Below are 19,357 nucleotides of genomic sequence, written 5' to 3'. Positions count from 1 at the left end.
GAGAAACTGCTGAAAGAGTGACCATCTCAGCATAGCTCCATCAGTTAGGCTTTTATGGTATAGAGACTAGACGGGAGGCACTTTGAGTAAAAAGCACATGACAGCCCGCTAGGAGTTCGCCAAACAGCATTTAAAGGACTGTGAGAGCATGGTGATGAAGACTCTATAGTCTGATGAGACAAAAATTTAACCCTTTGGGCATAACCCCAAGCACTATGTCTGGCAAACACCAGGCACCACTCATCACCTGGCTAACACCATCCCTACCGGTGTAGCATGGTAATGGCAGCATCACGCTGTGGGCAGGGACAGGGACACTGGTCAGAATTGAGGGAAGGATGGATGCAGCCAAATACAGAGGTCCTTGTAGAAAACCTGCCCCAGAATGCATGAAATCTGAGACTGGGGAGACGGTTCAATCTTCAGCACGGCAATGACCCAAAGCTTTCACATAAGACAACGCTGTAGTGGCTTCAGGAAAGGTCTCTTACTGTCCTAAATCGGCCCAGTCAAAGTCCAGACTTACGCCCCAGAAAATATTGGCAGAGCGACCTGCAGATGGCGGTTCACAAATGCCATCCAATCTGATGGAGCTTGAGAGACTATGCCAGGAAAAATAGGATAAACTGCTCAAATCCAGGCGTTCAAAGCTTTTAGAGACTTACCCAATGAGACTCAAAGCTGTAATTACTGCCAGTGAGGCTTCTACAAAGTACAAAAATGCAAACATTTCTGGAAACATGTTTTCGCTTAGTTATTGTGGGTTATTGAGTGTAGATTTATGGGTAAAAGTGGCAATTTTATTCATTTAAAAATTGAATCACAACACAAAGTATGCAAAAAAAAAAACAGAAGGGGTCTGAATACTCTCTGAAGCCACTGTATGGTTTATAGGTTGTAACTAATTCTTTTATAAATGATTATTAATTAATGGTTCTTATAATTGTCCTCATAGGACAATTAATAAAAACAACTTTTGGGTTGCCAAGTTGTAAAGAAAAAAATCTGTGGATGTAGGAGAGCATGTGAACCACAATCCATTTATTAACAAAAAAATGAACATTTACAACTTGATGAATTATGGGTAAAAACCCTTTATTAATGACTTATAAACATATATAACTTCAGCTGTGATGGCCTTAAGAAAATAAGAAACCAGATAAGTGTCCATCACCTCTTCAGTTGTAAACGGTAATAGCTTGTTATTAAACAGATTTTGCCCTGGATGCTCTGTGGCTCTCTAATATTTTATCAGTTTGGGAAATATGCTTATTTTGCCGTTTGGTGCAGAGTTAAATGGGAAAAATTGATACCACTCTCATATCTGTCTGCTAAATATAAGGCTACATCAAGCAGCTGGCTAGCTTAGCGTAGCACAAAGACTGGAAATGGGGGGACAGCTGGCTGGCTCTGTGCAATGGTTCGAAAATCTGAGCAGTTTGCCGGCAAGTAACCAAGATTCCAGGAAGTTTCTGCCCCAAGCCAAGACATAGTCCAGTATGCAATGTAGCTTGCACTGTAAAGACCGGCGTATATACGTTGCCATGACAACACCGTAAGACAACACGGGCGATTTTTTTTATGATTGTCAAGTAGTTTTTGGTTGCAATTTTAATAGAACTTGTTTGCCGTAGTTCGGGGTACTCTGTGAGTTAGACTGAATAATATGTTGTATTTTTTTTTAATTCGGGATGATGAACAAATTTATTGTACGTCACATGACCATGTGACCCGGAAGTTTGAGCGGAGCTCAAAAAAAGGTGAGAGAAATGGCCGCGAAAAACAGCGATCTTGTATGCTCCCATCTGTTATTCTACTGCTGGTCTACCAGGCAAACACGGTAATAATTGATTAAGTTACCTTATTAAGTACTGTTATATTTAGATTTATTAGGAAATGAGGGACATAGAGTATATGTTTCTTTGTTGTTTTTGAGCTTTGTGCTTAAAAATTTTTTTGTTTATCTTCTAGTTGTAATCGTCAATGTTGACATCAGTAAGAAGCTTGGTCTCTTTTATGACCAGTCTAGTTATTAAATTGTCAGTTGTAAACTTTGGTTTTTGTACAAACTAAACAAATTAAATATAACATATTAATTAGTCAGCTTTTGAGATGCAGGTAACTGGGGTGTGTCCCCACCCCTGAAATTTGATTGCCACCCCCCAACACCATTCGGCCAGACAACTGTCACTGCCAATTTTCATGTGATATCACATGTATTACTGCTCAGGGCACTCCCAAATAGCCTGAAAATCTTGCCCAATGTTTTCTAAACCAATTATCAACGTATTATTGTATATATTTCTGATTTCCCATGGGCCCCCCTTGACTGGTTCCTGCCCCCCCCCCCGTGCCACTTCATTTAAAGGAATCACCCCTGGCTGGTACGTGGATTTAAGCTAAGCTAACCAGCAGCTGGCTCCAGCTACTGGTTATCCTACAGACATGTGAGTGGTATAAGTCTTCTGATCTAACTTTCTGTCAGACAGAGACTTTAAGGTGGTACTTATGAAGACAAAATATCATGGATAAGGAGGATAAACACTAGCCAAAGGTTTTTACAACCTGACATCCCAAAGTTGTTCCATTAATGGCTTGTAACTGATCAATAAAGAATTAATAAAGTATTTATTAACTGTTAACAGTGCCATTAGTTGTAACCTGTATACCTGTTATAAAGGGTGCCTTTTAGAGAGCGGTACCAGTAACTCTGTTTGGAGTTAAAACACCCAAACCCACACATTTTCCTGCCTCACTTGATCCACCTTGTAAAAAAAATCAAATTTACGGCCACTGAGCAGAACGGTGCTGCAGAGTTCAGGCATGGCAAGCTCAACTAAATCAACTTCAACTACAGCAACAGCAACAGCTCTAACAGCAGGTTGGTCATCAAGGAGCTGCTTGGAATACAAGATCAATGAGAGAGGGAGCAACAGAGAGAGAGAAAGAGAGATGACTTAACAGATGGGGAGGGATACAGTTCCTTCACCTACGTACACGAATACATACATACACACACACACACACACACACACACACACACACCATGTGGCCGGTTGGTTGGACCTAGTGTGGACAACTATTTATAGTCATTCTGAAAAAACAATTAAGAATTACAATTTTTTGATTGAATGTCTTCTTTCATAGTATACGCGCAAAACTACTTTTGTAATTTTCATTTAAAAATGGTCAAGTAACCCTGCATGATGTCTTCCTATCAAAAAGGGGGACCTCCTAAGCCTGTAGTTGCACAGCTGTCTGAGGTGAACACAAACTGGGACATGAATACATACAAAGGCTTTCTTGATGTCTTTTGAAAACATCTTGCTTTCACAAATATTCTGCCAGTGCAGTACTGTGCTACATGCCCAGCGGTATTGTGAAGGAACAGTCCAGGCCCCAGGCCTACATGCCCAGCGGTGGTGTGGTTAGTTAGGGCTGTCCCGAATACCATTTCAGGGACCTCAAAGCTTAAGTGAGAATTACGATTTGTGATATGCCAGTTTCCTTTGACATATCTGGCACTTGACTTTTGGGGGGTCATCTTCACAAATTTGGAAGTTATTCCAGATGCTTGACTTTTTCCACATCTTGCTAGCGTAGTCGTAACTTGTAAGCATATATAATAATAATAATACTAATAATACTACTACTACTACTACTACTACTACTACTACTACTACTACTACTACTACGACTACTAATAATAATAATATTAATAAAAAAACAAGAACGCAGCATTGGAATACTGATCTGGACGTTGATTACCATGGCAATGGTCAAAGCTTCGAAGCCTCAGAGCATTCAGGTCGGCCCTAGGGCCAGTGCCGGGCCAGTGCAGGCTCCAGGCCTGAATGGCCAGCAGCGGTGTGGATGTCTAAAAAATGACATGCAAGTGTTACTGGTTGAATAGCTCAGGATGTTGGAGGACCACACTTGGAACTTTGGAAATCTTGGGTAACATCCTTAGATGCTGAACTTTTTGACCAAAACCTAAAGCAAACACTCAACAAATATTGCTCAAGTGTGTTTTTACAGCAAGCTCAGGGTGTTAGGACTCTAAGAAATGGCCCTCAAGTGTCTTTGACTGAACAACTCAGTGTGTTAGAGGACTGCTTTGAAGTTCTGAGGATGTGGGTTTGATACATATTAGCATATTTTGACATCCAACACCCAAAGTGAAGGTTGAAAAACACTCAGAAGCTCCCCGAGCAATTGCTAGCATGGTGGGTTAGTTTGCAACCATAAGGCACCAGTTTTCCAGAGTTGGTTTCAAATCCTGATGGTTTTTAGTAACTCGAGGGTCAAAACCAATCCTTCTTTGCCGTGCCTTGTGTCATTTCCTACTACAGAAATTATGTTTATTCTCCATGTAATTTTACTGAGCATTCACATTAAACCAAACCAGAATTTATAGAAAGATATGTCCTAGAATTGAATGAGATTTGGCTATTGGCTATTGCAAACCTAATGATTTCACTGATTGACATAATTATTGCATAAACATTTAATGAATAATGCTACTAAACAGATTTCCTCTATTGGTAGGCCATTTCATTAATGTTACCCTGTGGTTCTTTTTGCTTACCATTTTCCTTTTTGTGTTTTTCCTGTTTCTCTTCACAGTAAAGTGGCCTGCGCTTGGCCAGCAGTGGTATGGAGGAACAGTGCAGGGCCCGTGCAAGCCGCTTTACTGTAATGAGACACATGCCACCCACTGCCGATGCAGGCTTGGGCCTGCATTTAGCCTGCACTGCGTTTACACTACTCTGGTTTTTTGAGGGGGTTAGATCAGTGCAGTGAATCTGCAGTGAATTTTGAAGTCCATCACTCAAATAAAACATTCAAAGGCTCTAGGAAATAAGGGTCAACTGTCTTACCAACTAGCTCATGGAGTTAGAAGACTGATTGGAAGATTTGAGGTTGTGACTGAGATCCTTACTTGACACAGTGAATTTTATAGTTCAACTGAAGTCCAACTTAAGTCAGCTTTCAACTAAAGTGAAGACTTTACAGGTAGAGGGTGAGGTAGGGGTCTTTGGCCCCCTCCTGACTACGAGGGAATTAGAACCTGGGGATTATGCAGTGGAAAACCATGAGTAACTGATGTTTTGAGGAAACATGGAGGTTAAAGAGTTTGGTAAGTGTACAAATAGTGTTGTATAATCTTACTACGTGCATAAAAGTTGTACACGGCACTGTGCGTGCACACCACCATTTCCGACGCAGGCTTGCACCTGCACTAGGCTCAAATAAAATGCAAAGCTTGTGAATACAGGTTAGGGGAGTTTTGTTGGGCCGTAAAAAACTTTATGTTCTACTAAAAGTCTGATGTGTGTGTGTGTATATATATTATTTGTTATCTTTATTTATTTATTTGTTTATTTATTTTAGCAAAAAGATAACAAAGAACAGTTTTCAAGGTGACTGAAAGTATGCAGTGTGTTAGCCCCCTGTAGTCTGAAAGCCTGACTGGGGCTGCAAGCCACTCAAACTGTGGAGTGTGGAAAAAATGTGTGTGAATGAGTGGCTGAAATCCCAGCCCCAGTCTGCAGAGCCAGTGCTGAGTATGAATCTCACCACACAAACACCTGCAGGTCCCCTACTGGCTAAAATTTAAATGAATTCATCAGAGGGTTTTAGACACAATTATAGCATGATCTAAGCCTGACCAACAATGGACCTCCATAATGTCCCCTTTGGCACATTGATCCACTGTTCATGAGTGTTTAACAACTGGGAGGTCCACTGTTGGATAGGGACACAAGCGCACGGACACACACATACACACAATGCTGACTATTCAGAAATAGCCGCCATCTTTGAGGAAACGTTTTCCTTAAAGATTTACATATGTTGATCAACTTTAATTGTATGTGTGTGTGTATGCACCTTATGTTAAATGGTCTAGTGTTTGCACCTGGCCATGTTAAGTGATGTGTGACACTGGTAAATGCAGGCTATGATGGGATATTTTCCGTGTGAGTGCCTGGACCAACGCGTCATTCTCTTCAGGCTTTTATTTTCTTCCCCTCTGAGATTGTTGTCAGATTGTCTGAGTGTGTGATGCATCTTGCGTGTTTTTTATGAGTGTGCATGACTTCCTTTGTGTGTGTGTGCGTTTGTGTGCTAGTTTGTGTGTGTTAAGAAATGGTTAAGAAAATGGGCCTGTCAGAAGTGAATGATCAGACTAATCATGTGGAATCGCAGCAGACAGCAGGATTAAGACACACTGGAGAGAGAAAGCCCAAATATAGCAAGGGTCAACACACCTCATGCTAGGTGTGTGTGTGTGTGTGTGTGTGTGTGTGTGTGTGTGTGTGTGTGTGTGTGTGTGTGTGTGTGTGTGTGTGTGTGTGTGTGTGTGTATATATATGTACTGTAGACCCAGTCCTGTGATGTGCCATGATAGGTCCTTTTTTCCTTTTAATTGCTTTACAGTATTATGAAATGGGAGTCTAAGAAAATCCATCATCAACATCCCTAAACCTTTTTTTCTCCGTGACGAGTTTTGTCAGGTGGGAGTTTATAAGCACACACACACACACATACACATCAAAAACAGCATTTACACTGACATCCAGCATTACCTGCCTTTTCAATTGGACAGCCCTTTTGATCGCACTGCCAGTGCACAAACAAGCAGTGCCTCCAAAGACAAACAATTTTACCAGACCTTAATGGCATTAACTGTTAAGCAGAATGAGTTGTTTTGGAATAAAGCTTGACATATTGTTTACCTCCCATAGCAATCAACCCATTTAACATGAATGAACCTTGCAAGCCTAAACAGACAGATCATCAGCAGAGGAGACAACAGCCTGTGTTTATCTCCTCCATCTATCCATTTAGTTATCCAACCACATTCTTGCACTCATTTGCTCTGACAAATATTGTTGTTGCTTTGGTTTGTAATGTGTTGGGATAAAAACAATCATTAATATTAATGGCCACTCTATTTTGAGATAATGCTCACATTCATTATCATCCATTAATGTTTGTTTACCTAATTTGATTGGACTATAGCCTCCACAAAGGCCTATCATGCACTCCTCAACATTGTTAATGTGAAGAATCCTGAAAGGGTTGAAGCTAATTGAACTGAAAGTCGAAATACACTCTGTGAAAGTTAGGCATATTAGCTGCTATTTCAAATCAGTGGCATGCTACACAGATTCTCCTGACACCACCAAGGCCAACCTTGATCATATTTCACATCATGTTGTTATCATTCAACTCATTACACTTCCAATCAGACTTGTGCCGCATTGCCAAACGGTGTGAATCCAGTTTTTCTTTAACTTTCCCCCGCTTTTCCCCAGTGATTATGTTTTCTTTTCATTTGTCTCTTTCTCATCCCCATCACTCATGTTCCTCCCTCTCTTCTTCTCTCTCGGATGTCTCTCCAGAGCTGCTCTAATTAAACACAGGGTCGGTGGAGGTACAGAGTCTTCCAGCCGAGCAGATGAGAAAGGCTCTAATTCTAGCTCTCAGGATGGAACTCTGACACACAATGGCCCTGCCATCCTCTCTGCCCCCCATAGGTTCCCAGCTGAAAGCCCTCTCCTCAGGCAGCTTTTTAATAGGCCTCCCCTCGCCCAAAACACACCCACACACACATAACACACATATAAACACACATGCATAAGCACACAAACACACGTGCACCTATGCAACAACACACATGTACACAGTACACTCAGACACGTACACATCAAGACATTGACCCCCTGTGCGTGTCTGTCACTTGTGCTGCAGCTCACACTGCTTTGGGCTTTTTGAAGTGCTCCTAAGGCCAGACGACAGCCTTTTTACTTTCCACATCATGCAGAGGTGCAATGGCTAGGCTAAGCCTACTACTCTGACAAGCCAGTATTGTAAGAGAAGCAATCAAGGGCAGACTGTAGGCGACCAAAGGTTCTCGTCCATTTTACCCAGATGATGTAGATTTTAAAAGCACTTGATACATGAAGATTTATCATGAAAAAGTATTGTGAGAACAAATAGTTCTGAGAGAAAAGTAAATCTGAAGCTATATTTTATAGGACAACAACTGTCATTAGTGCCACTTTGGCTGGTTTAGGTAGCTTAAAATATTGTAGCTTTGCTTTTCTTCCAAAACATTTTTCAAGAATCTAATTTGTAAATCAAATTCGGACAATTTTGTCACAGTTTATGTGACTCTATGGTTATTAATGGGTAACTATTCAAAAGAAAAATGCAATGATTCTCTACTTTTATTGTCAACAAATCCGACAAAAATAACAAAATCAACAATAAATTAATCTAACAATTATTGCTTGTAAAGCTAGAGCCTAATGGCGTATGCCTCTGTAGACCTTCATTGTTGTCCAAAAACAATTAGACATACACACATAGATGAGCTACATAATTGCAGCTGACATACCTCTTCATTACCATGAAAATGGCCAGTATAATATATATAGACTCAATCCCAGTGCACCGAAAGTGCACTAACCTGCATCCTAAAGTAGTCCAGGACAAATTCACTATTTACTCCTTCGAATTAAAAACTATAGTGCCCAGCTTTTTTTATTTTTTATTTTTTTGGGGAAATTACTGAGTCTTTTAAAAAAATGACACTATATATACTATATACCACAGACACAGTAAGGAAGGTGAAAAGTATGGGGAGAAGAACTCAGGATTTTTCCACAATAGGTGGGTTTCCATCCACTTGTTTTTATGAGCATTTTCTGTTTGGCATTAAAAAATGGAGTGGAAATGCTGGAAATTTGAAAAAGTCTTGAAAAATCGCAAAAAAAGCTTTTAAGCTTGGCTGAGGTAGAAAGGTTGACGTATTCAAAAAAGCAAAATGCAAAAAGGTGTAATGGAAATAGACTAAGCGATTAAATCATGATGTACATGAATCTTGGTTTAACGGCACGGCAGCTGACATATACGTGAATGAGCTTCTAACTTTCTCTTTGAGTGATACCAAGTTTTCACCTAATCTTGTTTTCACTGTTTGAGGTTTGGCTGGCACTGTTTTCATAATGGCATCTTAATGCACCCTCTTTTCTGCAATGGTTTAATGGCACCAGACTGAAAAAAATAGCACCACCAACTTTTTATCTTGATGAACCAACTCCTAATATTCACATAATAGTAGTGGAAGGGAATGTGCATCCATTTGCATTTTCTGTTGCTGTATTTTTTTGAGATTCTGTTAAAATTTGTACTACATTTAGATGGAAACCCACTTAATAAGGAAAACACAGAATAACTTAGTATCCTTTAAGAGTTACTATAACTTGCTCTATATAGGTACGTTATAAAACATAATTTTTCTTTGCTGTAGTCAGAGATAAAAATGACTGAAAGCTTTAGTTAGGTTATGTGTGGGTATGTGCCGTTAGGGATGGGGGTGGCGCTAAGCTGTATCCTGTCCAGGGTATTGGATCGTTGTTGATGTGTTTTTGCCCTGAATGATAATTCTGCCTGTTGGAAAGACCAGGGGTTGTTGTGCAACATCTTGGCACTCAGTTCTTCCTCCTTTACGTGCCATCTTCTTCCCTCTCTCTCTGTCCTCACTCCTCTTTTTCCTGCCAGCTACCCTCCTTCAATCCTTTGCTCTCTCTGAGACTATAGCTGTGCCTTAACAACACAAAGAGATAGTGTTCAATCAGGATGGGAAGAGTGAGAGAGAGCTCATCTGCTCAGTGTGACGCCCATTACGTATTGATCTGGACTCTGTGTAGGGCAGCAAGGGAATGTTTATGCTAGTATCTATACAGATGAAAAATAGGAAAACAACAGGAGAAAGTTGTTAGCTGGCCTTGGTCTGTGGATCTGATTTCTTCTCAGTGATAAATAAGGTTGGTTGGGGGATGGCTGTAGAGTAAAGGCAGAAAATTAGGCAGCTGCCTGTTTGTGAAATCTCTCTGTGTTGATGTGTATAGACTATAAGCCCATTGATCTGTAGGGAGAATTAATTTGCTCTGGCACTAATGCAGGAGGGAGCTAACTTCATGTTGTTAGCCAGTGTCAGATCCAAGCTATGTTCAATTAATCCTGGTAACAAAGGCAGAGTGCTGCACTTACAACTGCCCCACATCATCTGATCCATAGGACATATTATACTTTAGTATTTTTGTAATTCATGGCCTGTCTTTGTGCAAGGTTGCTCTGATCAGTAATTTACGTCTGATTTTATAATTCCGATCTGAACAGCGGTTAAAAGGGATCTTTGTTAAGTAAAGAAATATTGCTGCACATGGCGTAAGGTTTTTATCATTATTACAGCATCCAGCTCATTCAGCCAAACTATTTGCCCCAGGGTAGGTCTATACTACAGGCTGGTCATGTGTGTTTGTATGTATCGGTGGATCAGGGGCTTTCCCAGGCTCAGTGTTTTGCAGGTGATGAGGGTCCCGTCGGCTGCGATGTGCATGTCTCGTCAACCCTCAGGGATAGGGTGTGTGTTTCTCAGGGTGCGTGACTGGGAAGACGAGATTTCCCAATGACAAAGCACCATAATAGCAGGCTAGACTTTAGTCATAAAGCAATTGGGATAATCCTCTGGTTTACCAACAAAGCTCTCAGAACACCCACACTGTAAAGGGCCTGAGTCAGGCTGTAGAGGGGGGTTGGATAAAGAGAGTTGAAAGAAAGAAAAAAGAAGAAAGAGAAGAGGAGAAACAATGTTGTTTATTCCACCTCGGTAAAGCAAGTCGAGGGTTATACAGCTTTCAGATGGACGCTCAGTTATGATAATCCCTAACCTAAACTCGTGATACCCTTGCAACAAGAGTTTATTCTCGGGTGTTTACACACTAAGTAAGCGTATGTGCGCCTGCTAGGCTTGCTGCAACTTGCCCCACTCACCCACCCCTTCTCCAATATGCACTTTTTAAGTACACACATACACACACATGGCCTGGTGAGCAGATGAAATCTGAAAGATAAGAGCCTTTATTTACAGGTGCTAAAGCGGGGTTAGCGCATCTTAAAGAAGCACGTAGGACAGATATTCATCTTTCTCTCTCCTCCTGCTCTCAAAAAATGTTTTCTATCTGTATATCTTGACTCTTGTGGCTGTGGCTCAGGCGGTAGAGCGGGTCCACTAACCGGAAGGTCGGTAGTTCGATCCCCGGAGCCTTCATTCTGCATGTTCAAGTGTCCTTGGGCAAGATACCGAACCCTAAATTGCCCTGATCGTTGTGCCATCAGTATATGTGAGTGTGTGTGTGTGTGTGTGTATGTGAATGCAATGTATGAATGTGTGTGTGAATGGGTGAATGTGGCAGTAGTCTAAAGCGCTTTGAGTGGTCAATAAGACTAGAAAAGCAGTATATAAGGGATATGGTTATCATCTTAAAGACATATATCTCGATTGAATACCATTTCACTGTAGTTTCAAGACTTATTAACAACCCAAAGGTGGCACTAACCCCTTGGTGACCTTCGCATACTATATGCTACTGACTGATTTTGTTGCTTAGTTATTGATCTATCAGGTTTAGGGGAAAAGCTCGAAAGTTTATTTTCCGACATATTTGCTAGCAGTGTGTGGTATCTTCTCTAACTATGTTTGCAGGCTGCCAGGAATGATAAAATGTTTGGGAGAATTTCTTTAGTTACCTTCAATAACTACAAACTAAGGTCTGTTAGATCCTCTTGTTTGCTGTATGTTATGTCTGCTGTCCCAGCCTGCCAGAGTAGTGCAGTGAACATAGTGAAAAATTTTGAAAACTTTACATTTTATTTTTCTTTTGCCTAGGGTTGACATAGGCAATGCTATGTGACTGAATCATGGACAAACCAATGGAGTGCAGTAACTCTCTTACTTTGGTGATAAAGACCACTACCAAATTAGCCTATTTGCTAACGTGTCAGCATTTTACTGCTGGCTAGCTTAATATCATCAGTATGCTAAATACAGCCAGTGATCTTACCCTGTCATGTCATGTCAACAAGATATCTTTATAAAGAGAGATAGATTTTGTACAGCTTAAAAATCCAACATGTCAAGCTTGGCAGGGTAAAAAGACACCTTATCTTGTTACATCTAATTCTTTTTATCTAGTTTGATACGTTTATTTAGCAGATGGAAAATTTTATGTTAATGCAGTTACACATTTCGAATTTTTAATCTACTGAAATGTCGTCTATTACTGCTGACCATTTTAGAGACTCTAGCAGACTGATCTGTGTTACTGAATGTTTTTCTCATCACCTCAGTGTGTGGGTAAAAAATTAAACTTGCAATGATATCCATCACAGTGAATATAAAGCTTCATTACATTACCCAGGTGTGATTCACTTGAAAGAAAAAAAAACCCGCCTGTCATGTGCTGGCGAGAAACTGTGAGGAAAAAGTAAATTCATTATTCTAATAGTGCACATTTTTTGATTGGATGCAACAGAGCTACTGTGTTTGAACTGCAAGAAAACAAAGAAAAAATAGATGACCAATAACAACAGTGGTCTATGTTTTGGTCATTTCTGGACATCAATGCATAATATAATGCATTGTCTTTGTGGACTCAGCATAATTAAGTATCCCATTCCATATTCCTCCTTAATAATTATGTCCCATGTTAAAACACAGGTGGCAGTACAGATCCAGGCATAAAGAAGGTTGTCATGTCATTTTCTAGAGGTTATCAGCAGCCATTCACTGCAGGGAAATCTAAGCAGCCGTTATATAATATACCAGTGAATTAAACTCTCTGTAGCCTACTTCTCTCCTTCCTTCCATCTGACCCACTGTCTTTCTCTGAGGTGTCAATGCAGTTGATTGAAGAGCTCGGTTGAAACTCAGTAATTGAGAAGTGGGAAAAGTTCCTGTACTGTATCCGCCGTGCTTTTGTCTCTCATTTAGCTGATTTGTATATAGTTTATCCACCATCTAAATATCTGTATCTACTCACCGATGCATAGGAAATACTAGTCCCTTCCCGACTGCACTTCCAGTCCCCATATTTCAGCAGTCCCTTCTCTTCGTTGGTTTCACTTATCTTTCTTTTAAGTCACTTTTCACAGCAGTGTGTGCCATTAATCAGCTGTCAACGTAAGGGTGCTTGGCACATGGATTGGATTTTGATGGTTGTTCCTGACTGTGTAGGCTATATTCCAAAATCATTAAACCTTTTTTCAATCCAGAAATTTCGGTTTCTTCCCTATCATTTAATTCCACTTTCAAATGAAGCATTACCAGGACACTCTGTCAGATTTTAATGCATCAGAGTGAGAGCACATGCACTTGCTAGAGCCCACAAAGAAACTCTCAAAACACCTTCCCATGATTGAGGCTTGTAAATGTAATTCGATGGTTTCACCTCTGGGCTTTTAAGAAAAGAGGACAGGAAGGAGTATAGATGGATGATTTCCAGTCTAATCACCATCCTTAAATTTGTAAAGAGATGCTGCAAAGAAAGCCAAGATTCAGAGAAATGGATCAAATCACTCTCTCTGTGTTAGTACATGGTGTGTGTGTGTCTCTGTGTTTTTTGTGTTTCTGAATTTTCTGATGCATTTTCAAAGCACATTTTAATCTGTTCTTTCAACTTAAGCAATTCACTTTTATCTTCCTGCGTCTAGATGAGTGACCTTGCTGTGTTCCACTTAACTAAGATATTTTTTTAGCATTGAGTACTATGTCGCTTGAGAAGTGGAATATACACACACACAACCACACAGACACACACAGACACGTCTGTATGACAGCAAACACATGCTTTTTGTCCGGGAACAGTCGGTGCTAGTAATGAGACTAAGTGTGGCCAGGCGGATGGACAAATGAATTAAACTGCTACAGAATCACTGGCTGTGTTTGATTTGCCTCCACTAATTCAAAGAGACCATCTGATAAATTGAGAGGATGGGATGTACATCAGAATTGCAAGAGGCGCTTCTTTGTTGTTCCCCATTCCCAACCAAATCACACCCCAACCCCCGTTAGAACACCCAGAGGGGAGAATGTTTCCCTTGTGTGTGTGTGTGTGTGTGTGTGTGTGTGTGTGTGTGTGTGTGTGTGTGTGTGTGTGTGTGTGTGTGTGTGTGTGTGTGTGTGTGTGTGTGAGAGAGACAGAGACAGAGACAGAGACAGAGAGAGCTGAGTTGCTAGGAGGTGTGAGTTTTCAGGAGGTCCTGTTGAAAGCAAATGAAGGAGCACTTGTGTCAATATTCTGACGGCAGTGATGTGCCTCAAAGCCTCCCAGCCAAACATCCAAATGGGCTACATCACCTCGCTGCAAAAAAGCAGGAGCTACACTCCAGGATCCCTCCTGCGCTTTATGTGCAGATCAGTGAGATTAAAAAAACCCTTTTCCTTTCAGTCTTAATATTTGACTTTACATGTTTCCGTGGTCATTGACTTGAGCTTCTGCAGGAAGTTAGCACTCAAAATGGTGGTTATATAAGATGGGAAAAAATTGTTTGTGATGTTTTTTAAGATTATGTTACGCCCACTTTACTTTATTTGATGGTAAACAGTGAAGAGGCTTACAGGAAATGTTAGGGGAGAGAAAAAGGGGAGATGACATGCAACAAAGGTCCCCAAATGGTTTCAAACTTGAGATGTTTACGTTATGTGGTATGTATTTATAGACCACTAGGCCACCGTGACATGCCGTGGTTGACTTGAAACAGTTTGGACAGATGCATCTGCATTCCAGTTGTCATGTTTTACACTAAATTCCGTTTTCACATCGTATTTTTCTGCTTGTTTGTGTATTTGTGTGAGAATGCCTATGAGAAGTTCAGTACTAAAGCATGTGAAGCACATGTGCTGTAGTGATTGTATGTGCATGATTGTCTTTTTGAGAGGGGAGTGAGTGGTCGTTACTCATTCCTCACTAATTATTTTCCATTCTGCTAATCAGAAACACATGAAAAGTGATTATCCTTCATCCAACCATCACGCTTTTATTCTTTGTTGTTGACAGCTAATCTTATCACAGCCCTATCTGTGCATAACATCATGCCCTGGAGTTTATGCTGAATGCATCTAAATGTTTCTATATACAAGTGCTAGTGTGTGTGCATTCCTCCACAGCTCATTGGTGGCTTAGATCTTGTGCCCTGAGCAGTAGTTAGTCCAGATGTTTGGTGTCTACAGGAACATACTACTTTGGAAACTTTCCCACATGCTATCTGGTGTGGTTGACTCTCTACTGGCGTCAAACTTCAAAACAACCCAGTTCTAAAAATACTTTGAAGCTCTTAATCATTGCAGACTCTTAATGTCTAAACAAGTCTCATGGGTCTTAGAATGGATTCACAAGGCACCAAGGTCAGATTCAGCTCTCCATCATGCTGTATCACACCAGAAACACGACATAACATAGCTGACTTTTGAAACCCAACCCGGCTAAGTTCCATGTCTTTAACATGAAAAAACCCTCAAGACTTGTTTCTGTGCAGTAATGTTTTATTTCAACTATACATGCTGTGTTAAAAAAATCAACAAAAAATATCATGAAACAAAGACCATCATTATTATTTACACATTCACAGTACAACTTTACAACATATCTACACGCTCAAATACTCTGGAGATAATATATACAGCTGGCCTTGCATCACCATGTTGCACAGTATTTAAATCAAAATTACATGACAAAATCCGGTTCATCTGCACATACACAGAGCTCAGACTGAAATATAAAGGCTTCAATTTAGATTGCAACAGAAAGACCCAGTTCATATTGCAATGTACAAGGCAGTTGAGCAATGTATGTTGAGTGTATGTTTGTGATGTCAGTGTGCATTTGTTGAGTAGAAAACAGAGCCCAAACACTGGTTAGATGACAGGCAGAAAGTCTTTACATACAATCATCACTTGTAAACAAAATGTGGCTTTGGGCTAAACAGGCAACTGACACTTGAAAAAGATTGCAGATATCACCCAAATAATGTACCCACTGCTAAGAGAAAGGATCCCCCTGTCGTCCCTACTGGCCAATAGAAACAATTCCTGTCACTGCAATCCTGGGGATTTACAGATTCTGCGTGACCGCCGCCCATGCCAACAGACGGCTTTCATGTGAACACAGTGTTAATACATTGGCTGTGGGCAGGATGTGCTGCATTGAGCCGACTGCTCCACAGTGCAAGGTCTAACCACCCTACATCCCACTGTCAAGAAAATACATTCACTGCATGGCACCTCTATGTGGTGGATTAACACCCTTCTTTTCAACACCGGCAGTAAAGGAGAAAAACTGATTCATACCCCAAATAAATGTTTTGTGACTGTCCTTTTGTACATAACTACCATTCACAAGTGGAGTGTTTTTCAGTCAATTTGTTTCAACATCACTTCAGTTTAGGTTAGGTAGTGATTTTCCAACACAAGTCCTACTGAAATTCAAATTGCTTATATAAAAATTCTTTATAGAGTATATGACAATAACATACAGAGGACCAATTGACATTGCCAATATTATATACTGTCGTAGTTCATTTTGTGAATAAGGCACACAATGCACAGATTCAGGTTCACTTGCCTAAAAATATTTATAATCCTTATTTATATTATTTAAATATATACAGGATCTTGTCATTCCCAGCATGACTCATTTGGACACATTGGTAAATGTTGTGTTGATTGTACACTGGCCACTCGCAGGGAAGCTGCACAGGGAACACAGCACGACAGATGACAGAGATGTTACATCCATGTATTGTTCTATAGTCAGTTTAATATACCCTTAATAGGATTAATGTAGGAGGAAAATTCTAGTATTCTCCTATTAGAGGAAACAAAAGTTTAATACAACAGAAGTGCCCTGAAATGTTTAATTCATATACATGGACTTAAACCATTGGTGTTGCTTTAGTTTCATATGGTAAATTCTTTAAATAAAACAGTAAAACATTATAATGGTAAATCATTGTGTTCAAAATTCATTTATAGGTTGAGATGAGATGAGAAATGTTTTTTTTTTTTTTTTTCTTTTTTCTTAATACCACTGCTACATAAAGAAAGAAGTCTCTTGAACCACCAGCATAATTCATACAAAGGGGCTCTGGAGGTTAGGGGAGGTTTCGGTCCTGGAGAGAAGCATTTTTTAACAGTGTGTTTGGTTGCTCAAAACTGTACTTCTTGGCCTCTGTCTGCAATGTAACACACGCTCACACACACAAACAGATCTGCACACCCGTACCAGGTCTATCCCAGTCTGGTAGAGAAAAAAATGCATCAAAGACAAACACCTATGTCTAAAACCAATAGCAGCAAATGTACTGTCAAATTTACCAGTGAGTTACAGAGTCCCTGTCCCAGTATTCACCCAGCTTGACCGACTTAACCTCAGTCTAACCAAATTACCAGAAACACCACAGAGTGACACAAAAATATAGTTTAGGCTCAGTTCAGACGGGTTCAACTAAGACCAGAGAAGAGATAATATTGTTGAAATGAAAGACAGTGACTTAGGTCTTAGACACGTCCTAAGGTGCATCCTCTGGCATGTGGCAACACTCTTGATAACCAAGTGTGAAGGCCTAATATGTGTACTGCCTCTACACAAGCCTGCTTTTCAATCAACCAACCAGCACAGACACACAAACACATGCATTTGCGCTTTCTCTGTTTGCTTGCTGCCTGATTCAGCAGTTCGTAGTCATATGTATCTTAAGCAACACGCACACTATGATTATTGATGTTCCTCTCCTCTGCCCCCAGCAATCTTACAAACAAAGGCATGGCCTACTCCTCCTCTCTGTTCAGTTCACATTAGTGGGAAGACAGTGCTCAAGGGCAGTGACAAATGAGACCCATTCTTCAAGTATTCCACTGTTTCTTACCTGGTACCACATGCACAGACACCGTAGCAGCCCCTGCTGGTGTCCTAAACCTTGTACCTAATATGGGAGCGGGCGACACCCAAGCCCAGATACAATGGGGAGCAGCAGATTCACCACTGCCCACTGTTCATTTCTTGTGGCTATCGTGACAAGGGAGGGAGATGGAGACATAGGGAGCGAAAAAGCCCCAAGGAGTATCTTTGGCCACATGTGTGATTTTCCCTTTTTAGTGTGAGTGAATGTGCATATCATTTAAAGGGGAAACACACCTCAAGTCGATACACAAACACACACTAGGCCCTACCCCATCCACAGCGCCCCCGCCCAAGCCCTCAGGGCTCAAAGCTCTACAGTCAAGGCCAAGAGCTCACTACGAAGTGTCCATGCTCTTTTAATAACTGTATTTATTGACCACTCGCATCTGTGGAGTCTGTGGTGAAAACCCATTGGGTTTGGGGGGCACATCTGGCTTTAGCGATGGGGTCCGTTTAAGCCCTGTGCGAGGAAGTGAGCCATGCCCACTGTAGCTGCTCTGTCGGGATACAGAGGATGGGTGGGCTGAGTGCATTCCTGCTCCCATCACTCCAGCATGGGAGTCAAGTCTGGAGGGGGGTGTTGGGGGCATGTAACTACCTCTGTTCATACTGTGTTGGCGAGACACAGACACCCCCATTGTTACCCCATTTGGTGAGGTGGATAAGGACTGCCTGTGAGAGGCACTCCGGTGGAGTTGGTACGCCCCTCTTTGCCTCTCCAGGGTGCCCCCCATACTCAGGCTGCCTGTTGGTGTGGTGGGAGTGGTGGGCATGGGCACATCAACCCTCTTGGTGGGGCTGTGCCTGGGCAGGGAAGAGGAAGGAGAGTACAGGGAAGCCTCACGGCTGGGCACCTTGGGGGGTACTTCAGTCAACTCCTCCATGGGCTCCAGTGTGAGATGTTGCCTCGGGCGGGGCCCTGATCCCTCTTGAAGTATGGCCTTCGGGTTGGCCACAGAGTCATTGAGGTGTTTTAAAAGGTCGTTTAGAGTATTTCTGGCGTCCACAGACCTCTTCTGGTCTTTCTTACTTCCCCTAGAATCGGGGTTCTTCGGCTTCTTTTCAGACGTATGCGGCAGTGTATCATCTCCACTGTCAAGGTTAGGGTGGTCATGTGTGGCATTGGGTAGGACAACTGCACTTGGGATGTGGGAGTGTGCCAGGGCAGGGTGAGGGTGGTGGGAGTTGGCGTTGGGAGGAGCAGGAGAAGAAGGAAGGAACTGAGGACTCTTGGCTGTCGCTGATGAGTTAGACTCCTTACGGGGCCCACTGACCTTTCCATGAGCCCTCTCCCACTGGTTTTTGAGGGGTTGGAGGCCTTTCTGCTGAAGCACAGGTGTGGACTCGGGTGTAGGCAGGGCAGCCAGCTCAGGGGGCTGACAGCCTTCCCGCAGGATCATGGTCTTGGTATCACCGTTGGGTGTATTCAGGTCTTTGCCATTGCTCAGCAGATTGGTGTAGAGCTTGGGAGAATCAATGTTGGTTTGGTACTCCTAAGAAAACAATAGAATCAAAAGAGTAAAATTAGACACAGTTTCATACCT

General features: G+C 41.5%; 1 protein-coding gene and 1 long non-coding RNA gene across 6 annotated transcripts in view; one reads left to right on the top strand and one right to left on the bottom strand.

The window, feature by feature from the left end:
- Window positions 1-1,753: 1,753 nt before the first annotated feature.
- The window catches only part of LOC120793405, a 23,053-nt gene continuing 5,449 nt past the window's right edge, over window positions 1,754-19,357 (top strand). The window contains exon 1 of the long non-coding RNA XR_005707974.1: window positions 1,754-1,840. This is a non-coding gene — a long non-coding RNA (uncharacterized LOC120793405). The remainder of the gene's footprint in view (window positions 1,841-19,357) is intronic.
- The window catches only part of sema6dl (sema domain, transmembrane domain (TM), and cytoplasmic domain, (semaphorin) 6D, like), a 20,284-nt gene continuing 16,352 nt past the window's right edge, over window positions 15,426-19,357 (bottom strand). For all 5 annotated transcript variants that reach the window (XM_040133400.1, XM_040133417.1, XM_040133409.1 and 2 more), the window contains one exon: window positions 15,426-19,306. In XM_040133400.1, the coding sequence (XP_039989334.1) occupies window positions 18,170-19,306 (1,137 nt within the window). In that variant the 3' untranslated portion in view covers window positions 15,426-18,169. The remainder of the gene's footprint in view (window positions 19,307-19,357) is intronic.

Source organism: Xiphias gladius, chromosome 1 (assembly GCF_016859285.1).
Source record: "Xiphias gladius isolate SHS-SW01 ecotype Sanya breed wild chromosome 1, ASM1685928v1, whole genome shotgun sequence".
NCBI classification, from domain to species: domain Eukaryota; kingdom Metazoa; phylum Chordata; class Actinopteri; order Istiophoriformes; family Xiphiidae; genus Xiphias; species Xiphias gladius.
The sequence above is the reverse complement of the archived record's forward strand: the minus strand, read 5'-3'. Positions and strand labels throughout refer to the sequence as shown.